At 46.8% G+C, this 22,259-nt stretch overlaps 1 protein-coding gene across 3 annotated transcripts in view; it reads left to right on the forward strand.

Annotated features, from left to right (window-relative positions):
* PAX7 (paired box 7) overlaps nucleotides 1–22,259 on the forward strand; it is a gene marked incomplete at both ends in the record, with an annotated part of 101,881 nt that overhangs the window by 61,393 nt on the left and 18,229 nt on the right. For all 3 annotated transcript variants that reach the window (XM_082493686.1, XM_082493684.1, XM_082493685.1), the window contains 2 exons: nucleotides 2,822–2,987; nucleotides 3,588–3,787. In XM_082493686.1, the coding sequence (XP_082349812.1) occupies nucleotides 2,822–2,987; nucleotides 3,588–3,787 (366 nt within the window). The remainder of the gene's footprint in view (nucleotides 1–2,821; nucleotides 2,988–3,587; nucleotides 3,788–22,259) is intronic.

Raw genomic sequence — 22,259 nt, forward strand, 5'->3', positions numbered from 1 at the left:
CCTGTTTGAAAAAGGATCTGGAGTATCCTTTTATCTCCCTTAAAAAATAAAGGAACTACACACCCTTAACTGGATGTGAAAAAGCAAGATGGGAGGAGATGTACACACGTGTGGATTTTAATTCTGAACAATTGATGCAAACGTGCGTGTTGGTGCACGGACAATAACCTCACGTGGTGTAACAAGACAACACTAATCTTTTCAAAGTTGTGTTTTGATCATAAGTTAGCCAAGCCAACTGACAAACCACCACAGGGAAGCCGAGTGCTCGTGGGGATGTTGTTGGAGAAATGTGTCCCTTACTAGACCATCTCACTCCACATGTTTCTTCTGAACTTCTAATCCTGAGTGGATTTGCCAGCATCTGGCTCTTGGTTATAAAAAAGGAACTTTCCCACCCTTTGCAATGTTGGGAAAGTGTCAGAAATCACTGGAGTGGCTTTTACTTTCTTGGAATTCACTTTCTTTTTCCCTCACAATTTTTGGATTCAGAGCTGTTTGGTTATGTTTTCTCTTCAGGTATTTGAGTTTTATATGCTATCCTTAGCATTGAGATCTTTCTTTGGAGTGGGAGCTCTTCCAGCCTGGGACTAGGCCTCTTTCTCTGAAGAGAGAAGCTGATTTATCTCCTTATGTTCAGCTAACAGAAATATTCAGACAGTTGTTATGTCCTTAACTGTGAAAATGGAACCAAATGATGAGAGGAAGAGCCGAGTTCCATATCCCTAATTCAAAGCATGAATTACACATACGTACATGCATGAGAAGAGGACAGGACCCTCCTCTTTGCATGACCAGGGCAAACAAAAGGTTATTTATTCAGTTGTATTGCTCACTGCTCCTAGAAACTGTGCCACAAATTGCACTGTATAAAAGAGTTGTAAAGTGCTACAGACCTTAATTCACTTCTCTCTCCTTAACTCTGTCCTAGATTTTGCTAGGGCCTTTTGGTGCCAAAAATGGACACAGAGATTCTGACCTGCATGGACTTTGTTGATCAATGCAGATCGGATGTAAGCTGACCTATTTCTGTCACGCTTTTGGAAGGTGCTAAAAGGTTATGCTGCCTCAGCCAGTAGTGCAGTGCAGTAGGAACAGGTCTGTAAAAAGGCACGTTTGGTGCCAAGGACCTGACATCAGCACTGTATACATTTCAGGGGGGTTAATTTAGACCAGCTTTTCCAAAGAAAATGTGGTGGTTTTTTTTTTCTGTTTTCATTGTACATGGATGAAAATAAGAGCGTGAAGTGAAGGACTGCCCAGGACTAGGTCCTTCCTAGCCATCATCAGCAGGTCATGCACAACTATCATTAGCAGGTTTTAATCAGACTGTTGCCACAGTGCAGTAGTAGATCAGTAATACAGAGAAAAAACAATAATAGACTGATGCGGAGAACCTCACAGAAATTTGTGTGTGAAGTTCAGTGTATGCTTGCTTTTGCAAGTCCACCCCTGGACTGAGAGCCAGTGCTCCATTAAATAAGCAGCTTTCAGTGAAAACACGTTGCCTTGTCATGCCAAGTGAATTACACGTACCCACAGGTGTCAATAAGAAAAAGGCAAACTAGCAAGTGACCATTTACAGGGGGACTCAATTTAAAGGCCAGAGAAAGACACCCACTCTGAGATTTGGGTCATGTCTGAAGTGCAGAGCACATTGGAGTAAGTTTCTGCTGTATTTGGGGCAGAGAGTTTTGTTTTGGTTCGCAAAATCTGGGGACGGTTTGGACTGCAGTGCCTCAAACCCTTGTAACCCCAGCTTCTGATCTGACATTGGGCAGCTTGGAAGCCTGATGGAGGATTTTTTTTTCCCTGGAATGCTTTATACTCTTGATTTTTCCTCCATTTTTTCTTGTTGCTGTGAAATTTAATCATGTTTTCTAGCCCTTTAGGCCTCACAAAGTCCAGCAGCTGCATTCTCATCTGGCTTGAAAGCTTATCCGCATACTTCTGAACCCCAAACAGGGATCGGGCCTGAGAGTCTCTCTGATTAAATGAAGTAAACCAAGCCCAAGAGACAGCTTGGGAAGCCCTTTCCACTTTGCAGAAGGGAGATTGCCCACGATAAAACACATCAGAGCAGACAAATGCCTTTAGAAAAATCTCCCCTTGAGTCTTACAGGTAAACTAGCACTGTAGGAAACACGAGCCCAGCTTTGCACACGCATTAATACTGGGTTTATTTTAATGCACAGAGATTTAAATTGGCTGCAGTACAATTCCAGTGCACGCTGCAGTGCCTCTTGCAAGGAGAGCATGTCTTAGCATACAGACAACAGTGATTTGCTGCAGTACAGAGAAGCTAAGAAAACCCTGTATTCCCTCCGGTCTGGTTCTATCTATTTAGCTTGTCTAACATAGAAACCATGATGCTAATCTGTCTATTTATCCCTCCTAACAGTGCAGCCGTGTTGCTATTATGGTACTTAATCCTTCAGCATAATTCACGTAGTTGTCAGATAACAAGGCAGAATGGCCAGGTGGTAGCAATGCATCTACTTGGTATGGACTTTCTCGGAATACACAAGCTAAATTATTCCTCTTCATCTCGCCCTACTGCTGATAGCACCCACACTTTTAGTAGTATTTTTAACAATTTTAAATGCATGTCTCTTCACCCAGGAGACAGGGCGGTAGTAGTATTGTCATCTGGGAGAAAGGAAGCTGAGAAACGGAGATGACTGCTCACAAAGTCTGTGTCAGGCAGCAACTTCAACCTATTTTTGGCCAGTGCCAAAAGGATGTGTTTCCATCAGCAACCCAGGTGAGATGGGACAGCAGCTCAGAGTGAGTCACATGTGGTCTTTCCTCTCCCCATCAGGTGTGGTTCAGCAACCGAAGAGCGAGATGGCGCAAACAGGCAGGAGCGAACCAACTTGCAGCATTCAATCACCTGCTGCCAGGTGGCTTTCCGCCGACAGGAATGCCGACTCTCCCCCCGTACCAGCTGCCGGACTCCACCTACCCAACAACCACCATTTCCCAAGGTGAGCACCCGTTCACCTGTGCTGCTCCTCTTCTCTTGTCCTACACAGTCCCGTTGTCCTTTCCCTTTCTGATTCATGACATCTCACTAAGGCTCTTGTAATATATAGGTGGTTTTCCTTTAGTTGGGAAGACCAGGTTTTTCCTTAAGTCAATGGAAACTCCACAGTTTTCTCCTGTCTCAGGGTTCTTTCTGCTGTGTCAATGTGTCTCAAGACTGTAGTTCTTCTGTTCAGCTTTGACATGATGAGCACATCACTGTAAAGTATCATATAGGCTATCCTTTGTTCTGGATAAAACTCCATACTAGGGTTCAGTGGAAGGAGTGTTGCTAATTCCATTTGGCTTTGGCCTTGGCCTTTACAAAGGAATTTACAGCTTTGGTCTGGCGGAAAATTAAGAGAAAACTCAGATATTTTATCCCAGGTTTGCATATTTTGTACCATGCATAAACTGTCACTGATACGCTTGTGTTCACATGGAGCACAGAGATGGTGGGACCCAGAAGCTGAGGTCAGGATAGCCAAACTATCGATCCACGCTTTGCACAGTTGCAGCTGTAACACCCCACGACTCTTTAGCTCTGAATGCTCTCTCCACAGATGGGGGAAGCACTGTCCACAGACCCCAGCCCCTGCCGCCATCCACCATGCACCAGGGAGGGCTTGCTGCAGCCGCCGCTGCTGACACCGGCTCTGCCTACGGGGCCCGACACAGCTTCTCCAGCTACTCGGACAGTTTCATGAATGCTGCAGCTCCTGCCAACCACATGAATCCTGTTAGCAATGGCCTCTCTCCACAGGTATGTGACCTGCTTCCATTCTCTTTCTTTGGCTGAGAGTATTTGGCTGGTCCAGATCCTCTGAGAGCAGGGCAAGCTTCAGGCTATCACAGTGTATTATGGTTAACAAGGGAGTTATTGTTATTGTCACGAATTCTTGGAGGCAGCCTAGTTAAAGCAATTAACTAATTTGTTTATCGGCAGTATCTCTATCCTGAGCTCAGCACTGTACTGCCAGAGCATTTGTATCCTGTTAGTTCTCATATTCAGGTTAGCACGCTGTAATCACAAACACGAGAACCCGGAGCATCAGTGTTCATCTTCTCAGCCCTCAAAAAAACTCCAGTGCAGGTGTGGGCCCTTTGATTGTGGATTTTAGCCTAATGACAGCATGCTTGACTTTTTTAGTTACTTTTTGCAGGCTCTCTTTAGAAGTAGTCCATGATTTGTGGGTGACTGATTTAGAGATTAGCTGAAGCCAGCTTGTCCAAGTCTGGCTGAATATGGAAAGCCCTTACTTAGAAGAGTGCCATGGATCTGAGCTTCCTCAAAATACAAGGATGTAGATCTGGGATTTAGTTTTGAGAAACTAATTGTCATGTAAACAATTCTGCTAATGCTTTTCACAAAGTCAAAATAAGAGGCGTAGGTGAGCTTTAAAGGAGGAGAGATACATTTCATACATATCTGTTTGTGTAAAAGAATGGAGCGTGTGTGTTTTAAGTTTAGCAGGCAACAGCCATGTCCTCCCCATGTAATACACCCTTGATTTTAAAATCTCTGCCTGAGGTCACGACCTGACTCCGGGATCTGTGCTCCAAGCCTCAGCCCGGCTGCCTTCCAAAGGGCTCCATCCCAGGTTTGATCACATTGCTGCCAGTTGTGTGCATGGCTTTTCAGTGCTGCGTGTGACAGAGAAGCAAGCCTCAGCAGTGCAGAGAGGTTAAAGCCTCCATCATTGGCGGGTCTAGAGAGAGCTGAGTTTGTGCTATGTGTGTGTTAGGGGAGGAGACTTAAGTTCTCAGCTGGTGGGCTCCACTGAAGTCAGTGAAGATGCCAGGATGTACACCACCTGAGAATACAGCCCACTTTCTCTACCACTATCCTGAGATAAGAATTCTGATTTTCTGTCACCTCATTAGAGGCCTTTAACCTTCTCTTTGATTTACTTGGTGCAATCTGGTTTTGAACTGTGTATTTGCTTTTAATTGGAACACAGCACATATTGTATGCTGAAAATTAACTTGCAAGGACTTGTATTCGTGTGGTGCCTGCCATCCTGGAGGGGGTACCAAATATGTTTTACTTTTGCTCTCAGCCACTTGTGAAATATGGAGACATATGAAGTGCACTACAGCAGTTGTTTCAGAGTGGCCAGTAACACTATTTAAGACAGGAAGTGCAAAATAATTTGAAACTACAAGGAGAAATTAGATAGGCATCTGAAATGAAAAGGCTACAACTGTTTAGAGAGGAGTCCAATAAGCAGGGACATCAGAGAGGTATATAGATTTTAAGGTCCAATAGCTTGTGATCTCTCGAGTGTGAAAACAAACATTGAGTGTCAATGGAAAGAGGGAAATTTTGCAGCTTCTCTGAAATGGTATAAAAATCTCACTTCTAGCTTTGAATGGTCATAAGATAGAAAATGTAAAAGTGTGACTGGCATGAGGCTGAATATTGCCTCAAACAGTGTAATTTGTGGGGGAAATAGGGAGACATCTTTCTGACAAGGGATTTCTAATAGCACTGAGCTTGGGAGATGAGCATATAATATGGAATTCAAAGGCAGACTGCAGGTTAGATGGTCCAGGGCACGTGATTAATTCAGATTATCACAAGTGCAATTTAGCACCATAGAATAAGTTAAGGATGAGATCCACGTGATAAGCTGCACAAGCACTAGACATATACAAGTCCATCATGCAATTTCCATTTCTGTACCTTCATCATCTACTTACTAGTCCCGCTGACTAAATCAGAGGCTCATTGAAATGACCAGGCCAACGCTTTTTCTATGCTTATCCCTATCCCAAATTACCCTGCCCCCAGGCTCAGGCTAGGGGAAGATAGAGTCCTGAGCCAATAAGCCCTTTGTATGGGAAAGAGAGGATACATTATCTAGCAGTCCTGAAGAAAAGAGAGCTTTGCACCCCCAAGAAGGGGAGATTCCCATTTTCCTAATGCTTTTAATCATGTGAGGGCCAAGCTATCAGCATATAAATTCCTCTATTTCTTTTGTGCATAGAAAGGCTAACCCAGGTTATTTTATGACTGCTTTATATTTACTTATCTCACTACCTTCCTGTCTTTCTAAGCCCTCTGCTGTTCCTAGTGGAAGGATGCAAGAAATACTCCTAACAGCATAAATGGGAACTCGCAGAAGTGTCCTCTTTTATGTAGCAGGGTGGGTAGAAAATTTGTGAGGTCTCAATATAGGATGCTCTGCGTAACTTATTTGTGCGTAATTCAGCTACTCCACGATGTTACAGGTAAAACCCATTGCACTTCAATACTCTCATCCTCCTGTCCAGCTATCTGTGGTATCTGGTTGCTCTCTGCAGGGGTAAATATCAACTACAGGGAAGGAGGGAGTTCAGGAGATCGAAAAAAAAAAATTGGGAACTTAAAATGATGGCAATTTGAGCTGCAAACAGACAGTTCTCTGGTTTCATCCCTTAGCAGCAGCAGGAGGGAGATTTCTTTGCAGTTTAGACAAGGAGGTAGGGGCCAGCCTGGCCGAGAGCTCCCAGCATTTGCTGCCGCTCGGCACGCTATCCAGTTACCCCGGGATTGGGTGTCCCGGCCAGAATCCACCAGACGGGCTCGTTGCTGGCAGCTGAAATTCTAGAGGAGAAGCATGGCATTTCCATTCTCACAACAGAGAAAAGGGGATTACGTTTGGCCTCTGTGGGCTCGGTCCCCCCATACACACACACACTTTAGTCCTCCCCCTCCTGACATAAAGAGCAGACGCTGCTGAAAGTTTTACCCGGGCTTCACGTGGGAAATGGCCACATTTCTTGCTTGTTTTCCAGCCTGTAGCACACAAAGCCTTGCGCCTGTCCAGCTCTGCTGCTGGATCTCTAAAGCATTTCCCATGCAGTTTTCCCAGTGTAGAGGCTGTTCTGCCTCTATTCCAGACTTGAGACTGCTGAGGAGTGAGAGGTGAGCTGGGAATTACAGTCTTCAGCTACTTCATCCCATGCTGATGTTTTTTGTGACACTTCATACAAGACCACCAACTTGGTTGTGCAAAGGATGGTCCCATGTGATTAAACCACTACCTAGCATGATCTCTCATGTCATACTCCTTCCTAGACCTTAGTGAGAGTCCTCAGGGTAACCCAAGCACTGATCTGTGATGGTTTCGTGCTGGGACATCCTTTGTAGGAGGAGAAAGATCTTGCTCTGAGTGTTGCCTGTTTGAGAAAGCGAAGTTCCCAGGCTGGCCAGCTGCAGGCAGATGAGTCACCTTGCATCTGTCAGGATGCACTGGGTGGCTGCAGCAGTCACGGGTTGTCAGAAAGTAGCTCAGTACCGGGGAGACAGAACGTGCAGCAGTGAGGTCCCTGTCGCTCCCCAAAGGTTGCGTGGGTTAGCAGCAGCTGTCACAGATTCAGCTGGGCTGACTCAGTGGCTCATAGCTGCCTCTGGGCTGGCCTGAATGCCTGTGCCAAAACTTAGCAAAGGTATAGAGACCCAAAGCAAAGTTAAGTATGAAGAGTGAGTAACCAGTTAGCAGTCATACAGAGTGTGACTTCTGGCCCTGGAGCTTCGGTCTCATCATTTCTCACAAGAGTGGGTTGTAAACCAAGTGTGTGTGTGTGTGGGGGGGGGATTTCATAAATACATTGTAAATATTTCCAACTCATTTTCGTCCCATAGAGGAATCATTTCTCATCTATTTGAGAATACCTATCAACCTCAACTAGAACAAGGCCAGGCACCAAGACATCCTTAGCCAGGTCGTGCTTCACACTGGCATTGAGAACAAACTTTGCATCCATCAATTTTGAAGTTCAGACCTGTGCTAGCTGAGTATTGCCCCTCGCTGTGGCTGGGGTAAGGCTTGTGACAAAATAGCTCGATATAACGGTAAGCTCAGTATTAAGTTATGTCCTGATCAGCATCTGACAGTCCTTCCAGAAATATGTATGCTGCGGTGCAGGCTGAGGTAGGAGGAAATTAAGTGAATTAAGCAGTACATTACAAGTCAACATAAAGAGAAAAGTGAGAGACACATTTGACTGCGCTTCTGCCATTTGTGATGATGGGAAATTCCCTGAGTGCTTTTCAAACAGCAAAGTAGGGTCATATTGTATTCTGGGCCGCTTTCATCTCTAGCACATCTCTTACACCTTTTAAAATGTCTTCATGTTTTTTAGGAAGATTTTGTCCACTGCTTCACCTCCTAAAATTTCTGCTGCCCTTTTAGATCCAGGCCTGTATCTTAAATGTGTCTGACCATTCACTGCAGCATGATTGAGATCTTGCAGGGGTTTATTCAAAAGCAAAAGATCATTAGTTTGTTGCAGATGGCCCCTGTGTAGCTGGAGAACGTATTAAGGCATAGTTAAGTCAGGCGCTTCCTATACTTTCATAACATGTTATTTCTGAGACCTTTGAATCTTTTAACAAACCCACAGGATCACCCAGAGATTAAGACAATTCCAGAAATACAAAGAGCCAAGAGAAACTTGTTCACCATCTCGTATTTATTGCTTTAATTTTCTCAGGGATTTTGGTGGCTTTTTGCTCCATGAGCAAATTCATTCCCAGTTTAATGGCAATATCTGAAGCTTGGAGTCAGATTTTACAATTTCTAGTTTATCACCATTTCTTGATAGTGTTCCTGGAGGGACACTTGAGGCACAGGTCAGGCTCTGCCCACAAATTTAAACTCTAAACTCAGGGACCCGCTTAGTCTGCGCAACCATAGCACGGTGTTGTTTTTCCTGACATCAGCCCAGGGCCCCGCTCTCTTCCACTGTCCAGGGTAACGTTTTCCTCAGCCTCACTGGGGTGGGATTAGAGATCATCTGAATCCCTGTCAGGAGCACACTGATCCTGGCAGAAGCATGAGAAGAGCCAGCTGAGCCCTTTTTTTTTTGGGGGGGGGGGGGAACTGGCAATTGGGAAGGACACAATGTTAGCTGGTGAGAGGGGAGCAGGCATCGCAGTGTCTGGCTCCAGCGAGACAGCGCTCCTTCCTTCAGTGACACGGATCCCTTCTGTCTGGTTCCTTTTTTTTCTTTTTCTTTTTTTTTTTTTTTTTTTGTCGGAGACACTGTGCCTATAATAAGCATTCAAAATGAGTCTTGCTGGGCCAGGAGAAGGGGAGGGGAAGAAAGAGTGGGAGGAGAGGGTGAGATTTGGGGGGGGGGAGGGGGAAAAGGAGGAGGGGGTTTAAATAGCAAAGAATTAGAAAAAAAAAATCTGATGCAAATCACTAGTAGAGAGAAAATTATGTGCAATTACCCAAGCGATACTGGGCAGCCGTGCCCACCCCAACCAACAAGATCTCATTAACAAGCAGAAAATAAGATTGAAATGGTGTGTAAAAGAGCTGAAAAATGAATTTGAATGCTGCATTTGTCCACAATTACCCCCTCGTTCACACATATTTTATTGCAATTTTTTTATTATTCTTAATCTTTCCATCCCTCAAAGCAGATTGGGAACATCCTGGCATTACAGTTGCTGAGGGAGGAAGCATTAAGGATTCCCTGTTTCCCTGAAAGGAGACCCTTCTCTCGCTCGAATTTTAAAGGGTTGGTTTTGGACGGATAAGGATTCATTTCTCCGGCTTATCTTAGTGTAGGAACATGTTCTTCTAATATTCTTTAACCTCTGCTGCTCTTGGGTGCCACCCCAAGCGAGGGTTTTTCTTTAACCTTGCCTCCTGGGTTCCTCTACCTCCTTTTTCTATCACTCCTCCGCCTTTCTCCTAACCTCTTTTTCCACTCCTGTTTTTTTTTTTTCCATGTGGTATCTGTCCTCTTCCCCCCACACTGCCTCCTCTGCATTCCCCCTGTAGCCCCATCTCTCTAGAGGACCACGATTCCCTCAAACGAAGTATGTGCCCTTCAGAAAGTGGCTGCTGTCTCTTTTCTGAGTCTCAATTATTCCTCGCACCCTGTTTCTTTCTCAGTGAGCCGTCTTCAGCCTCCCCACAGTCTTGATGCAGATTGCACACAGGATTTTTGGAGGAGGAGGTGAACACGTGCTAAAATCTGTGTCCTTTTTTTTGCCAGGGGGATGGAAAGGGGGCACTGGGAGCTCCAGGTTTCTCTTTGGGAGAAACTGGCTCTGCTGAGACTGCGTTGGCGTTTTCCCTTGCTTGGTGTCAAATGCAGCTCCATCTCTCTAAACTTTTAACCTACGTGTCCCAGAAAAGCTGGTAGTTTTTCCACTAAAGTTTCTTACTTACTTTTTTTTTTATTTATTTAACCAAACAAAGCCCATCTGCTCTTGTCAGTTAGACGCCTCTGCTCCCAGCAACGGGAAAAGGGGAGAATGGAACATTTTTCTCGTGTGAAAATGGATACGTATTTATTTGCCTGATTCCTAATGACTCTGTCCCTGCGAGCGAAGGAGTAGGGTGGGAAGGGGGAAATTCATATCTGAGGGGTTAAAATGCTTTCTGCCAATTGTGAGGTCTCATAACTTTCCTCGATTGATTTGGATGCTCAGGTCCCATTGAAAAATTATTAGAAACAAATAAGGCAGCATCTTATCGTCTTAACCCTAACTTTAATGCTCTGGGTGGCACTGATTGCGTTTATTCCTGTGTGATTTCCACTCCAGACATTGTTCTCTGTGTGTATTACTGAGATATTAAAATATTAGAAACACTGAAGGATTTCAGAGCAAACAGTTGGTTCCTGATCCTTGAATTCGATAGGAGCTTTGTCATTACCTTTGGTGGGTGCAGGATCAGCCCCTGTGGTGCTGCACTATTTGTAAACTCAAGTATCAGGAGTAGAAAAATCGGGAAGAAAGGGGAATAAGGAGAAAATAGCAGAAGAAATACAGGAAAAAAACTGAGGAGAATGACAAGACCAATGACAGCAGGAAGAAGAAATGCAGGGAGGTGTGAAAGTGTCTGATAAGGCCCCAGATGTCAGAGCAGGGAGCATGTATTTAAGACACCCAGGGCTAAGACACGGAAATCTGTACCCAAAAATCTTTAAATATCCCTTCCCACCCAGACCTCGCTACCCGCTTATGGGCTGGTGGGAGCAAAGCTGAAGCCGGGTGGGTGGAAAAGGCGTCGCAGGGGCTGTAATTCCTGCTGAAATCCAGACAGGACTGGTGAAACAGTGTGAAACACCTCTCCTCTGGGTCCTGTCTCTTTTCCGCACCAGGGAGGGTAAGAGGGACTTGGCCGGGAGACACAGACTTGGAGAATTCAAATGCAGGATTTGCCCTGCTTTATGATTAATAAGGGAACTCGAGACAAGGCAGGCAGGGCAGATAGAGAAAATGAGAGATTAGCAATTAATACAGCATCCAGCCTGGTGACAGACATTTCTGAGCGACCTCTGGCATTCAGAGGCGAGTGTTTCGCCGTGTGGCTTGAAGAGCTGCAATAACCCAGGGACTGGGGAGCTGGTGCTGAGCTGCAAAAGGAATCAAGGGACCACAGCAGGGAAAGGCAGCCCTGGAATGAGGGATGCGAGATAGAGGGGAAGCTTAAAAGGCAGGAATGCAATAAAAGGAATAATTAGGATTCAGAGGCAGGGGCATGCACACGTGCTTTTGCACGCCTGTATGTACAGGGGCATCAATGTCCTGCGTGCACATTCTGTGTGTGCACACCAGCGTGTGTGCCCATGCATTGTGTGTGCCTGTTAAAATCTAGCGACAGTATAACAGCTGTGCTCCAGCTGTGCCCTGGCTGTGAAAAGCCATCTACGATAGGAAAAATCTACAGCAACATACTTTGCAATGGATCAGGCGCTAACCCCAACCTGCCCCCCTCTTTTTTTTCCACAAAGATGGGTTGTGGAAGGTGTATTAACTTCAGTGGGTGTGACAGAACAGCAGAGAAACCATGCTGGGAGAGGAGGTGGGAGAGTGTATTGCAGGTATATGCAGGTCCATTTCTCTCTCCTTGTGAGCCTCAAGCTGCTCCAGCTCAGGAAACACTATGCTGAAGGTGGATGCAGGATTGTGCGTTGCTCACATAGTTCCATGTTAAGGGAATATGCCGTGACCTCCAGCATTCCCAGAGCTGATGGATGCATTTTCACAGGGGTCACTATTCAGTACGGTTTATTTTCTGTTCGCTTCACCATCTACGTGTGCTAATGATGCCGGAAGCTTGCATTCACTCCCATCCCAAAGCCAGCCAGCTGCTGGGATTACTGACAAGCAGGTTGAAGCACCTTGGGGCAAAGGTTGCAAGCAGGACGTGTGGGGCTGAGAGGACAGGGAGGACTTTGAGGGGTTGTATCCATCTCTGGAGCATCCTGGAGGACTGCTCAGAAGAGCTGTTAGGCCCTGAAGCATCAGGAGAGGCTCGTGGGGGAGACATACCCTAAATGGATGCTGTGCTGGTCCTTTGTGAGAGATGGGAGTTTGGGTATTGCATCAGCTTGCACAGCGTTCATCTTGCCGGCTTTCTTGATGCACTGCGTGTGGAGGGGGGCGCAGTATATGGCCGCACAATACGTGCTTTAGCAGTTTGGGGTTACAGGGCTGTGCAGGGGCTTCTGTAGTGTATGGGGAGCATGGGAAGCGCAAAGGAGAGGAGATATAGCTGCAAGTGCAACAGTTCAATAATGGGGGGCTATGAGGTTGGGAAGGGCATGCCACGCTGGGGTTTCCACCTTGCACAGTGGTGGACACGAGGGAAGATGCAGCAAGGCCTCCTGCTGCAAGATACTGCTTCTTGCCTCCATCAGACAGGCGTGCACGAGATCAATTTACAGCGGGGGCTGAAGATCAGAAATCCTAGCAGGGTCTGGGGTGTGTGAGCAGTAAATTGATCAAAGGTGCAGAGGGTCTTAGCTCTCCGCAGTAAGCTGGAGTCAGCCCTTAAGCCTATCCAGTTTGGAGATGAGGGGGATCTTATTTCAGGGAATAAGTACCTGAAAGGGAATCGTGAGCCACATAGGGGAAAAGGGTGGGGAGCTGCTCGCCAAGCGGATATAGGAAAATCACTGGGACTGGCTTAAGAGATTGAAGGGAGAGGCAAGGCTGACACCGAGGGGGTTGTTTTGGGGTAGGAATTCACCCACCAAACCAGTGCAGAGCTGAAACAGGGATATCTGAGCGGCCCACGCTGGTGGGAAATCTCACCACAACTCTTGCTTCAGTTCAAAGCTTGGTTTGGGACCCACCGATGCGTGGGGCCAAGCCTGGGTTGAGACAGGCCCTGTGGGGAGCTCACCTGTTAGTTTGAGGGAAATATCTGCACTGCTGCATGCCCCACACCTCCCTCTGCCTGGTGGGGGGATGCTCCCGACAGGGAATGGGGAAGAGAGAAAGCAAAGACTGCTGTTGTCTGTCTTTCCTCTGAGATCCAGAGCAGCAGAGAGAGCCCCTCACAGCCTCCTCTCTCTCTGTCTCTCTCCCAGCTTTTCTTCTCCCTCTCCCTTCCCTTCTTCCTCCCTCTCCTCTCTCCTTCCATTTGATGTGGAAGAGAGCTGTCTGCCACTCGCGCGTCTGTACCGAGAAGGGATCAGAAGTTTCAGCGAGCGCTCGGCGCCTCTCCTTTGATCCATGTCCTGAGGCCTGCTTGACAGCGAAAAAAAGCATGGAGACAAAACGACTCAGTCAAAGTGATTCCTGACAACTGTCTCCATGAGATAAGGAAGCTCTCTGTGTCTTGGTTTTTTTTTTTTTTTTTTAATACCGCCTCTCTGTTTCCATAAGAAGCAGAGTCACTTTAAACCAGAAGAGCCAGCCAACAGCCAAGCTGCACAGAGAACAGCCGAGCAGAGAGCGCCTGGCTGAGCTTTATCATGTTTCCTGTCTCTCTTTCCATTCCTTTTCCCCTCTTTTTTTTATTTTTATTTAATAAAAAAATCCCTCTTTTTCCCATTTTTCTTTCCCTCTTTTCTACATGCTGCGTTACCCTGCCGCCTTACCCCAATGCTGCCTCTAATTATGCAGTTGCAGAGAAAGCCCAGCGCATTTGCAGGTGGCCAGGACATTATTCAGCTCAATCCCAACCACAGGGAAATGCCTGCCTTCCCCGCAAGGGGCTGGGGGGAGAGAGAAAGCCCCGTACGTTATCTGACAATAACCAATCCTTTTAGGGATCGGCAGCAGGCCTCATTAATAGCAAGGCATTATGCACCGCTGGCCACTTAAGTGGTCCTTAGAGCTGTTCCCCTGCTGCTGAGCCCCAGATTTTTTTATTATTGTTTTATTTTTCTTGCCTAGTTCATGTCACTTATGCAGGGAAGTGTCCCCCTCCTTTCCCTTCTCGCCTCCAGGTTGCTTGCAGGAATGAGTTTGCAAGGGCTCAGCGATGCTAATCCTCACTGGAGGATGCAGGACTTGGCGTGCATGTTGGCACATGGGGGAGCAGGATACACACCTTGGAAGGGGACTGTGCTTGCAGCTGGGCTGTCGGGGGGGTCCCCAAACACATGGGCTCCTTCCAGGACAAATGTGATGCGAAAGGGACAGGGAGGTGGCCTCATAGACTGCGATGCTGAAGGCAACCTGGCTTGGATACACGAGACAGGACTGCTTAATCCAGGTGAGGAGCTGGGGGAAAGCAGACGTGGCTTGGCTCACTGTGCTCCTGTGCTTCCCCATCCTCAACTTCATAAAGCTGGAGGGGTCTTGGGGACTACCTGAGGTAACAAAGCTTGGCTTAGGAGCGGGCCTAGAGAGGGGTAGGTGGCTTAGTGATCCCTGGCAGGGTGAGAGACCATCCCTGTGGTTTGGCTGGCTGAGGTGATGGGGACAGGGATCAGAGTTTGTCCCAGCGATGCAGAACCTCTTTGCCAGGGAGTTCCTCTTCCCCTCCGTTCGTGGTAATTAGGCTATTGTTGTAGCGTCTGCTCCGAAGTCAAACTCCATTAGCATGCAGGATGGGGGGTGGAGGGGAGCGAGAGGGGACACACGGAGGGAGAGATTCCCTTCCCCCCAGAACTACGCTGTGCTGCGCTGATAAACAGTAAATATCGGGGAACAGGATTTCCACATTATCTGAGCGCGGCAGAAAATCAAAATTTCAGTCTAAATCCGAGGAGACGAGGCTCATAAGCTCCTCCAGCTGATACAGACGCCGAGCCCAGCCGGCAAGGCTCAGGAGGCACAAAATAACATTTTTTCGTTAAAAAAAAAAAAGGAAGAAAAGAAAGAAAAAAGAATGAACGAGAGGGGGGGAAAGCAAGAAATATTTGGGGGCTGACTGCAAGAAGGGGAGGAGAAGAAGAGGTGGTGCAAAGCAGAGTATTGTCTGATGTTGCGACCCTTTTCTGATGAGGAAATAAACCCCCCGGTGTATTGGGGAGGGGGTTGGACACTGCCCATCCAATGAACTTTCCAATCGGTGGCTCTGGCTCAGCAGAGTGTTGCTTGGGGATCGACCTGTAGGACACTAACAGCTGCTGAAGGATGATGGCAAACCTTTAATTAGCGATTAGAGTGCGCAGCTGAGCACAAATCCAGCCCCGAATTAGGAGCCACATGGGGTCTCCCCGACCCTAAAAGCCAACACCGGATTCAGCAGCTCTGTCAGGAGCATGGGTCTGCTAGCTCTAATGAAGCTCTGGGCTACACGTGCTGCTAATAGCATCTCCATGCCCTGTTCCGGCTCGGCAGACAGGGCAGGAGCCATCCCGGGTGGGCACCACCTCCTGCCACGGGACTCGTGTGCTGCAGTAAGACGAGGCGATGCTGAGGTTGTCTGGGAACCGCTTCTTGATGGGGCACAGGGCTCCCTAAAAACGAGCAGCAGTGGTGAGAGCAGGTCAGCGATGCAGGAGAGCTGCGCTGGAGGTGGTCACTGGTATTGCAGTGAAAAAGGGACATGGTTCTGCCTGCTTCTAAAGGAATTTGTTCCTTCTTAGTTTGTGGCATGGTTTCACGGTGCTTTCTGCTCTCCTAGGGAGCAATGTGGTTTCAGCGCCAGATAGGGCTGGTATTCCTAGGGTGTTCAGTTTAGCTACTTGCTGCATCCCAGACATTTTTGCATCCTTGGCTGGATCCATGCTCTGTTTCTTGATCTTGCCTACATATGAGACTCCATAATAGCATTGCTCACTGCAGAATCTGTAGCTCCAGGTCTTTAGCCCAAGGGTATGTACATTTCTGTACAATACCAGAGGCTTTAAGCTCTCCCTGGGGCTTTTAGTCATCGTGGCTTGGAGCAATGGAGAAAAAAAAAAGCAGGGACCAGTTGCAGAAAATGTTCTCTTGGTTTCTGTAGCAGCCACTTCTGTCCTTATACTCCCATTCCTAGGCCACAGGCTCATTGTAACTCAGAAAGCAAATAAATTCCTCACTCTGAGCTGCTTCCTTAGCTCTCAGTCTCTGCCCAGCTCCCATGAATGTCCATTCTCCTTTCCCTACCTCATTTCTATGCTCATCTATAAAGTGGCATCTTTCATGCGAAGAATTTTAGGGTCTATGTTCCAGCTCCAGGGGACATCGGTGGAACTGAACCCCCAGTATTTAGGTTTCTCACAGGCAAGACTTAAGGTGCTCAGTATTTTCAATGCTTGAGTGACTTCTGCTGCCAAGGAAATGAGGGGCTTTTCTTTCAGATGAGGAGGAAGCAGGTGTAAGAGATGCCTGTTGGAAACATCAGAGCCTTTTGGACTGGCAAACTGACTTGCACTTATTAAAGCACGGGAACTTACAGGATGTCCCAACCTCTTTGCACTGTTGGCTCAGATCTTGTTCTGTAGTGTTCTCTCTTCTCTTCAGTATTGCGGTAGGTGGAGAGGGCTGGTTTTCCTGAAGTATTTGTCCTTTCCTTTGCCACAGCTGTTTACACAGACACTCCAGAAGTCCTAAAACTGAAAATTTGAAAGTCACAACTGGGGTGGCATCTTTCTGATCACATCGTTTGGGTCTGAGGTCAGTGCTACCAGAGAGGCCAAGCCATTTTATGTCAGCTTAGAATCTGTTCATGCATTTTAAAAAGCAAGTGCCCCACATCTCTTTAAAAATTAAGATCTTAATCCTGTACCTTAAGATTGGTATTTCAAAATCCCTTGGCATGCATGCAGGGCTTTCTTCTGCTGTTCAGCAGAGTTAGCATTGCCTTAGGTTTCACTGTTTGAATGGTCGTCACCACAGAGTTTTGGCCTCCATTAACTGCAAGAAAGGATGATTTAACTCTGAAACGTGCTGGACTGCTAATCAGCACGCACCGTGTATCAAATATATCTCACCCAACACAAACCCCATCCAGGGGATATACAGAAAGTCATGGGGATATTTGACTCTAAATATCTCCAGTGTCTTTTACTATCCAGCCTCTTTTACCTACAGCACTGAGCCTCAGAGAGCTCTTGCTGTTGGCCTGTTGGCCAACCCATTGCGTTCTCTGGTTTTTCCCATCACGTCCACATCATTACACCAGCTCTCCAGCTCCATTTTCCTAGCCATGCCAGAAGATTGCCAGTCCCCCCATCAGCTACGGCCTCTTCCTCCTTCCCCCACCGCTCGTAACCCAGCTCCCGCGTCTCTCCTTGCCTGCTCCCCTTGCTTTATTTCACCCTGAGTCTCAGAGTTGTGGTCCCTGCAAGAAGGTTTCTCAAACCACTCAAGAGCAGCAGGCTTGTCTGGAGGGCGAGAGGTCAAGCACTAGCAAGTGTTTCCGTTTAGTTCCAGATACCAGCCTGACAGGTGGGTGCCTCTTGATTAATTCCCAGCTCCCCTAAATGCTCCCATCATCATGTGCTGTGGTCCTGTTCAAACCTAGGCAAGGCTGGGGGGAAAAAGAGGAGAATATTGGAATGCATTAGGCTCTCTCCATTCAGGCTCTTGCAATGGGACTGTGGCCTGGAACAGTTGCAGATCTTCACCTCCAGCACTTGTCGCGCTGACAGTACTTTCAAGTAAAGATGCATGCTTAGAAAGTACAGCCAGAAACCTTCAAAGACCCTAGTTCTCCTTGCTTGGGTGCTCTGGTGCAGTTCTAAACTAACCGCATCTTCTTGCTAATCTACAGTGATGCAAATGTCCAGCTGAGGTTGATACAGTCCAGGAAAATAAGGATTTGGGATCAAGGGAGCATCCTCATCATCTGAGCTGACTTGAGCTTTTGGAGGTGGGCTCTGACGAGGTTTGTGAGCTCTGTGTGGTGCAAAGCCTGGCTGCTGCTAAGTGTGTCAGTCAGCTTGTGTTGGTTCCTGGCCACTAACAACTCTGGTAGCATGATTTTGGTAATCTTGAAGGCAGCATAGTCACGCTGTGGTGATTCTCCGTTTCAAACTGTCATAATTTAAAGGTAACAAAGAGAGAATATCACCCAAATTCATTCCTTTTAACTAACACACTTCCATTAGGGGCTCAGTCATCTTACATGCTCTATATGATGAGTGCAGACAGACAGGGTTCTTCAGAAAATGAGTCAGACCTCAGAAAAGGTGAATCACTCTTTGTTGATGCCATGGACTATGGAGATATTTATTTTATCTTTATTGGAACAAGTCTTTTGCTAGAGTCCAAGCTGAAGGAGTTATCTTTCCCTTTTTCTCTCTCTCATTCCATCTATCACACACATAGGTTTATAACTCTGTCCAGAAATGCTGGAAATCTCACTAGAACATCTCTGCACACATCCATGCTGGAGAAATTCCCAAGGTTTAGGTAGCTGAGTGAATTTCAGAGAGTAACTGGGTAAATCCCATTTACCCAGTTAATGCTCTGCAATGTCCTGCCAAAAGTTTCAGTGGAAGAGCTCAAGAGAGGGAAGGTAGTTTAGTGTTTGTGGCAGCAGAAGACTGGAAGTCATGAGACTCCTGTCCCCTCCTGCTAACTAGCAGGGTTGCCCAACCCTGGCAAACTACTAACGCTTGTCTGCAGTGGTTTCCCCATCCATGTAACAGGAAGATTTATCATTCAACATGCAGGAATATGGAGAGTTTAAAATCACAAAGGGCTACAAAATACAATGAAGAGCAGGAAAGGAAAAATCTACCATCCTATAGGTGTTAAAACCTCATGAGCAGCAAAGCATCCGGCAGTGCTGAGGTCCTAGGGAAGCAGCCAATGCCTGAGCACTGTTTTTTTTTTATTATTATTATTTAAAAAAACTCCCAACTTATTAAAATTTTGCCCGGCTGCATCTCTTGCTTATTCAAATACTGCCAATTTCCGTGGATCTCATATCAGCTCCCAGCATCTCTCAGCCTCAGTGCTTGGGTTATATGGGAAGAGAGAGAGAGAGGGGAAAAAAAACTGCAAGAAAAATAAAAGCCGCTATCTGACAGAATCTCTCCTGGGGATCTCAGTTATTAAAAAAAAAAAAAAAGGAATCATTTTTCTCTTAGCTGGTGTTTGTTGAACGTGCAGGAGCCATAGGCAAATTTTTGCTAATTTTGTGCATGCTTTTATCATACTGGTGATTCACTGGCAGCTTTATCCTCCGATAAGTGGATTAGTTGTTGAGCTAAACAAAAAGGTGTTTGACAACCAGGAAGCTCTAAAGAACATATTTGTTTTCCAAATAATGGAGCTGTGTTTGTTGCTCAGTGCAGTGTGGGATGTTGTTGTGAATTTCATTAGCCGAAAGGAAAGGCCTCAAAGCTTTTCTCCCTTACACAAGGCTGTGGTTTAGTAGGAACGTCTCCCTCCTATCAGTGGCAGGTTATTTTTTTTTTTTTTTATTTGCTTTGGTTTAGTGGTTTGGCCCCGGAGTGATGCTGATCAGGGAGTGGCTAATAAGCTGTGTCGCTGTGAGAGCATGGCATCTTTTGGCAGTGGGGCCGGGCACACGCCAGCTTCATTCCAGAGTAAGCATCGCAGGTCTGCTAGATGGTTAGCAGAGCCCTTTGGCTCACAATTAGACCCGGACTTGTAGGGCTGGGAGCTAAACTGAGGGCACAGAGAGAGATAAATTGACCGAGTAGAAGAGAATAGGGCTAAAATAATGAGCTTACCTTTATCTAAGATTTTCATCGTAATATCTGAGCATCTCATCATCCTGGGATGTGTTTCTCCTCACGGTACCATGGGAAAGGTTGTTATCTCCAAGGCCAAGAATGGAGGCACAGGGGTTTTATCCTGCTTAAATGTAAGGTAGGAACCCGAGACTCTGTCAAGGCCTTTTGCTAGCCCAAAAAGGCCTTCTCTGTGAAAGTGCTCTGTATTTATTAAGTCCATATTTGTATGCATTTGTATGTTTATTTGCAGTCCTTTAGAATCCTCCCTTCCTCCCCCCCCCCACTCAGACGCCCGCAGCCCTTTGTCCTTATTAGCCGAGTGTCTGGGAGACAATGGGAAGCTTTCCCTCGGGGCTGCCAAGAGCTTGGTGACAATCAGAACGGTGACAAGCTCTGCCTAGTGCAGTGGGTCCTCTCCGACAGCAACCATAAGCAGACTCCTCATGAGGATCAAGAACAGGGCACTTTTCTGGCCTCTCACTATTTTCAGCTCAGGGGATTTCCTTAAGAAAGGTGTTTTTTCTGGTAATCCTTAGTGGCCCTTTCTTCCAAGTACTTATCCAGTCTCCTCTTCAGTCCACGCAGCTTAGCATCCATTGCTTCTTGTGGCAAGGAGTCCCACAGGTTGACTCTCCATCGAGTGAAGCACTGCTTCATTTGCTTTGGATTTCACCCCTACTACGTTCATTCGAGAGCTCGTACTGGAAGTGACAGTGAATAGTCAATTGATATTCACCCCTCTGTGTCATTTGTGATTTCTTAGGCTGCCATTGAATCCCCAGAGCCTGGGGAACCAGGGAAGATGCTCATTGATTCCAGCCCACCTTCACCGGCAATGCTGAGGTGCGGTAGCTTTTTCCCCCCCCTTGCTTGGGCCATTGCGGTTTCACAGTGAGGCCCTTGGAAGGAACGATGTGGGTTTGTAGAAGTGCATTTTGTGCTTGGGCAAGGGTTGGAGGCACCGGCTCAGGCTTATAAATCTCTGTGGAGGCTACTGATAGCAGTGGGATATGCGTCTCTTGTGGAAATGAAGCATCTTTTTGCATCCTGATGCCAAACCATGTGTTCTCTGGTGTCCTTTTGAAATATAGACAACCTTGGTGATAAGAAGAACATAATCCCAGTGCTTGAAACAGATAGCTCCATCCCTCCTGACATTTTTAGGAGCCCACAGAGATGGAAGGATAGTCAGCCACGCCATTCCCATCCCCTCAGCTTTACTCACGCAACAGCCAGACGTGAATCCAGTAAAGCTTGTTTTCCCCTGGCAAGGGGCTAAAAGCAACGTACTTTTCCCTGACAGCCGACAGCAGCCCCTGGCTGGGAAGGTGATATGAAGAGGGAGCAAACGCGGTGCCATGAGAAAGGGGGGAGGGCTGTGAACAGATCTGCAGTCGCTAGCAATTGCTCTCTCAGCTCTGGCATAGATGAAACGAGGGGAGGGAGGGAAGAAAGGGGGGAAAACGGCAATCGAAGAGCGAAAGGTCCCCAGCTGGCTGTTAGTGGCATCTGCACTCAGAGTACAGACTCCAGCTGAGAGCTATTTCACTATTTATTTACATGTAATTATTGCTATGAGGTGCAGATATTAACACTGTCAAGAGCAATTTGCCCTGACATTTTTCACTTGCTCTGTTCCCTGACGTTTTGGGTTTGGTGGGATTTTTTTTTTCTCTCTCTCTCTCTCTTCATCGCACTGCTTCAGTTTTGGCAGCGCAGGGACCAGGCTTTTTAATCCAGCGCCCTTCGCAACTCATTAAACTTTGAAATTTAATTTTGTCCGGAGAGGAGCCAGGGCGCAGGGAGCATCTCCCACCCCCCTCTCCCCACGCTCTCGCACCCGCCACCCATCTACAGCAGTTCAAGCATTTCCACTCTAAACAAACCAAATTTACCGGTTGCCGCGTTTTCAATTGGAATGCAATCTCCAGCATTAACCTTTGCTTTCGACGCTGCATTTAAAACACACAGAAAGGTGCCCAACCGTTTATTAGGGGGAGAATTTGAAAGTGCACGTAGAGAAAGCAAATGCAGAACAAATATTTTTTTGAACCAGTGCCCACACCAGCATAGAAATCACAACCCATTTCAAAAGGTGGGTTAGGACCAGTGACGGTTTCCTACTTCTTTAGGCCCCGTTTTTTTTCCTTTTTCTTCCCTTCACTCCGCTTCTGCCTAAACCATCTGATTTCAATAGCTGGTGACACTTTAAATTAAGATTTCCGGCCTACGCTCAAGCCCTGATTTAATGAGACAGTTGTTGTATGTCATCTAATAAATACCAATTGTGCATTAGAACTTATTTGCCAAGCAGGAGCAGTGACGTGACAGGCACGACTCACCGCAGCCTGCTATTTTTCTCAGCCAATATGGTGCTTGTAATCATTTAGCAGTTGTTTAATACA

The sequence above is a fragment of the Vanellus vanellus genome, assembly GCF_965231255.1.
Source record: "Vanellus vanellus genome assembly, chromosome: 20".
NCBI classification, from domain to species: domain Eukaryota; kingdom Metazoa; phylum Chordata; class Aves; order Charadriiformes; family Charadriidae; genus Vanellus; species Vanellus vanellus.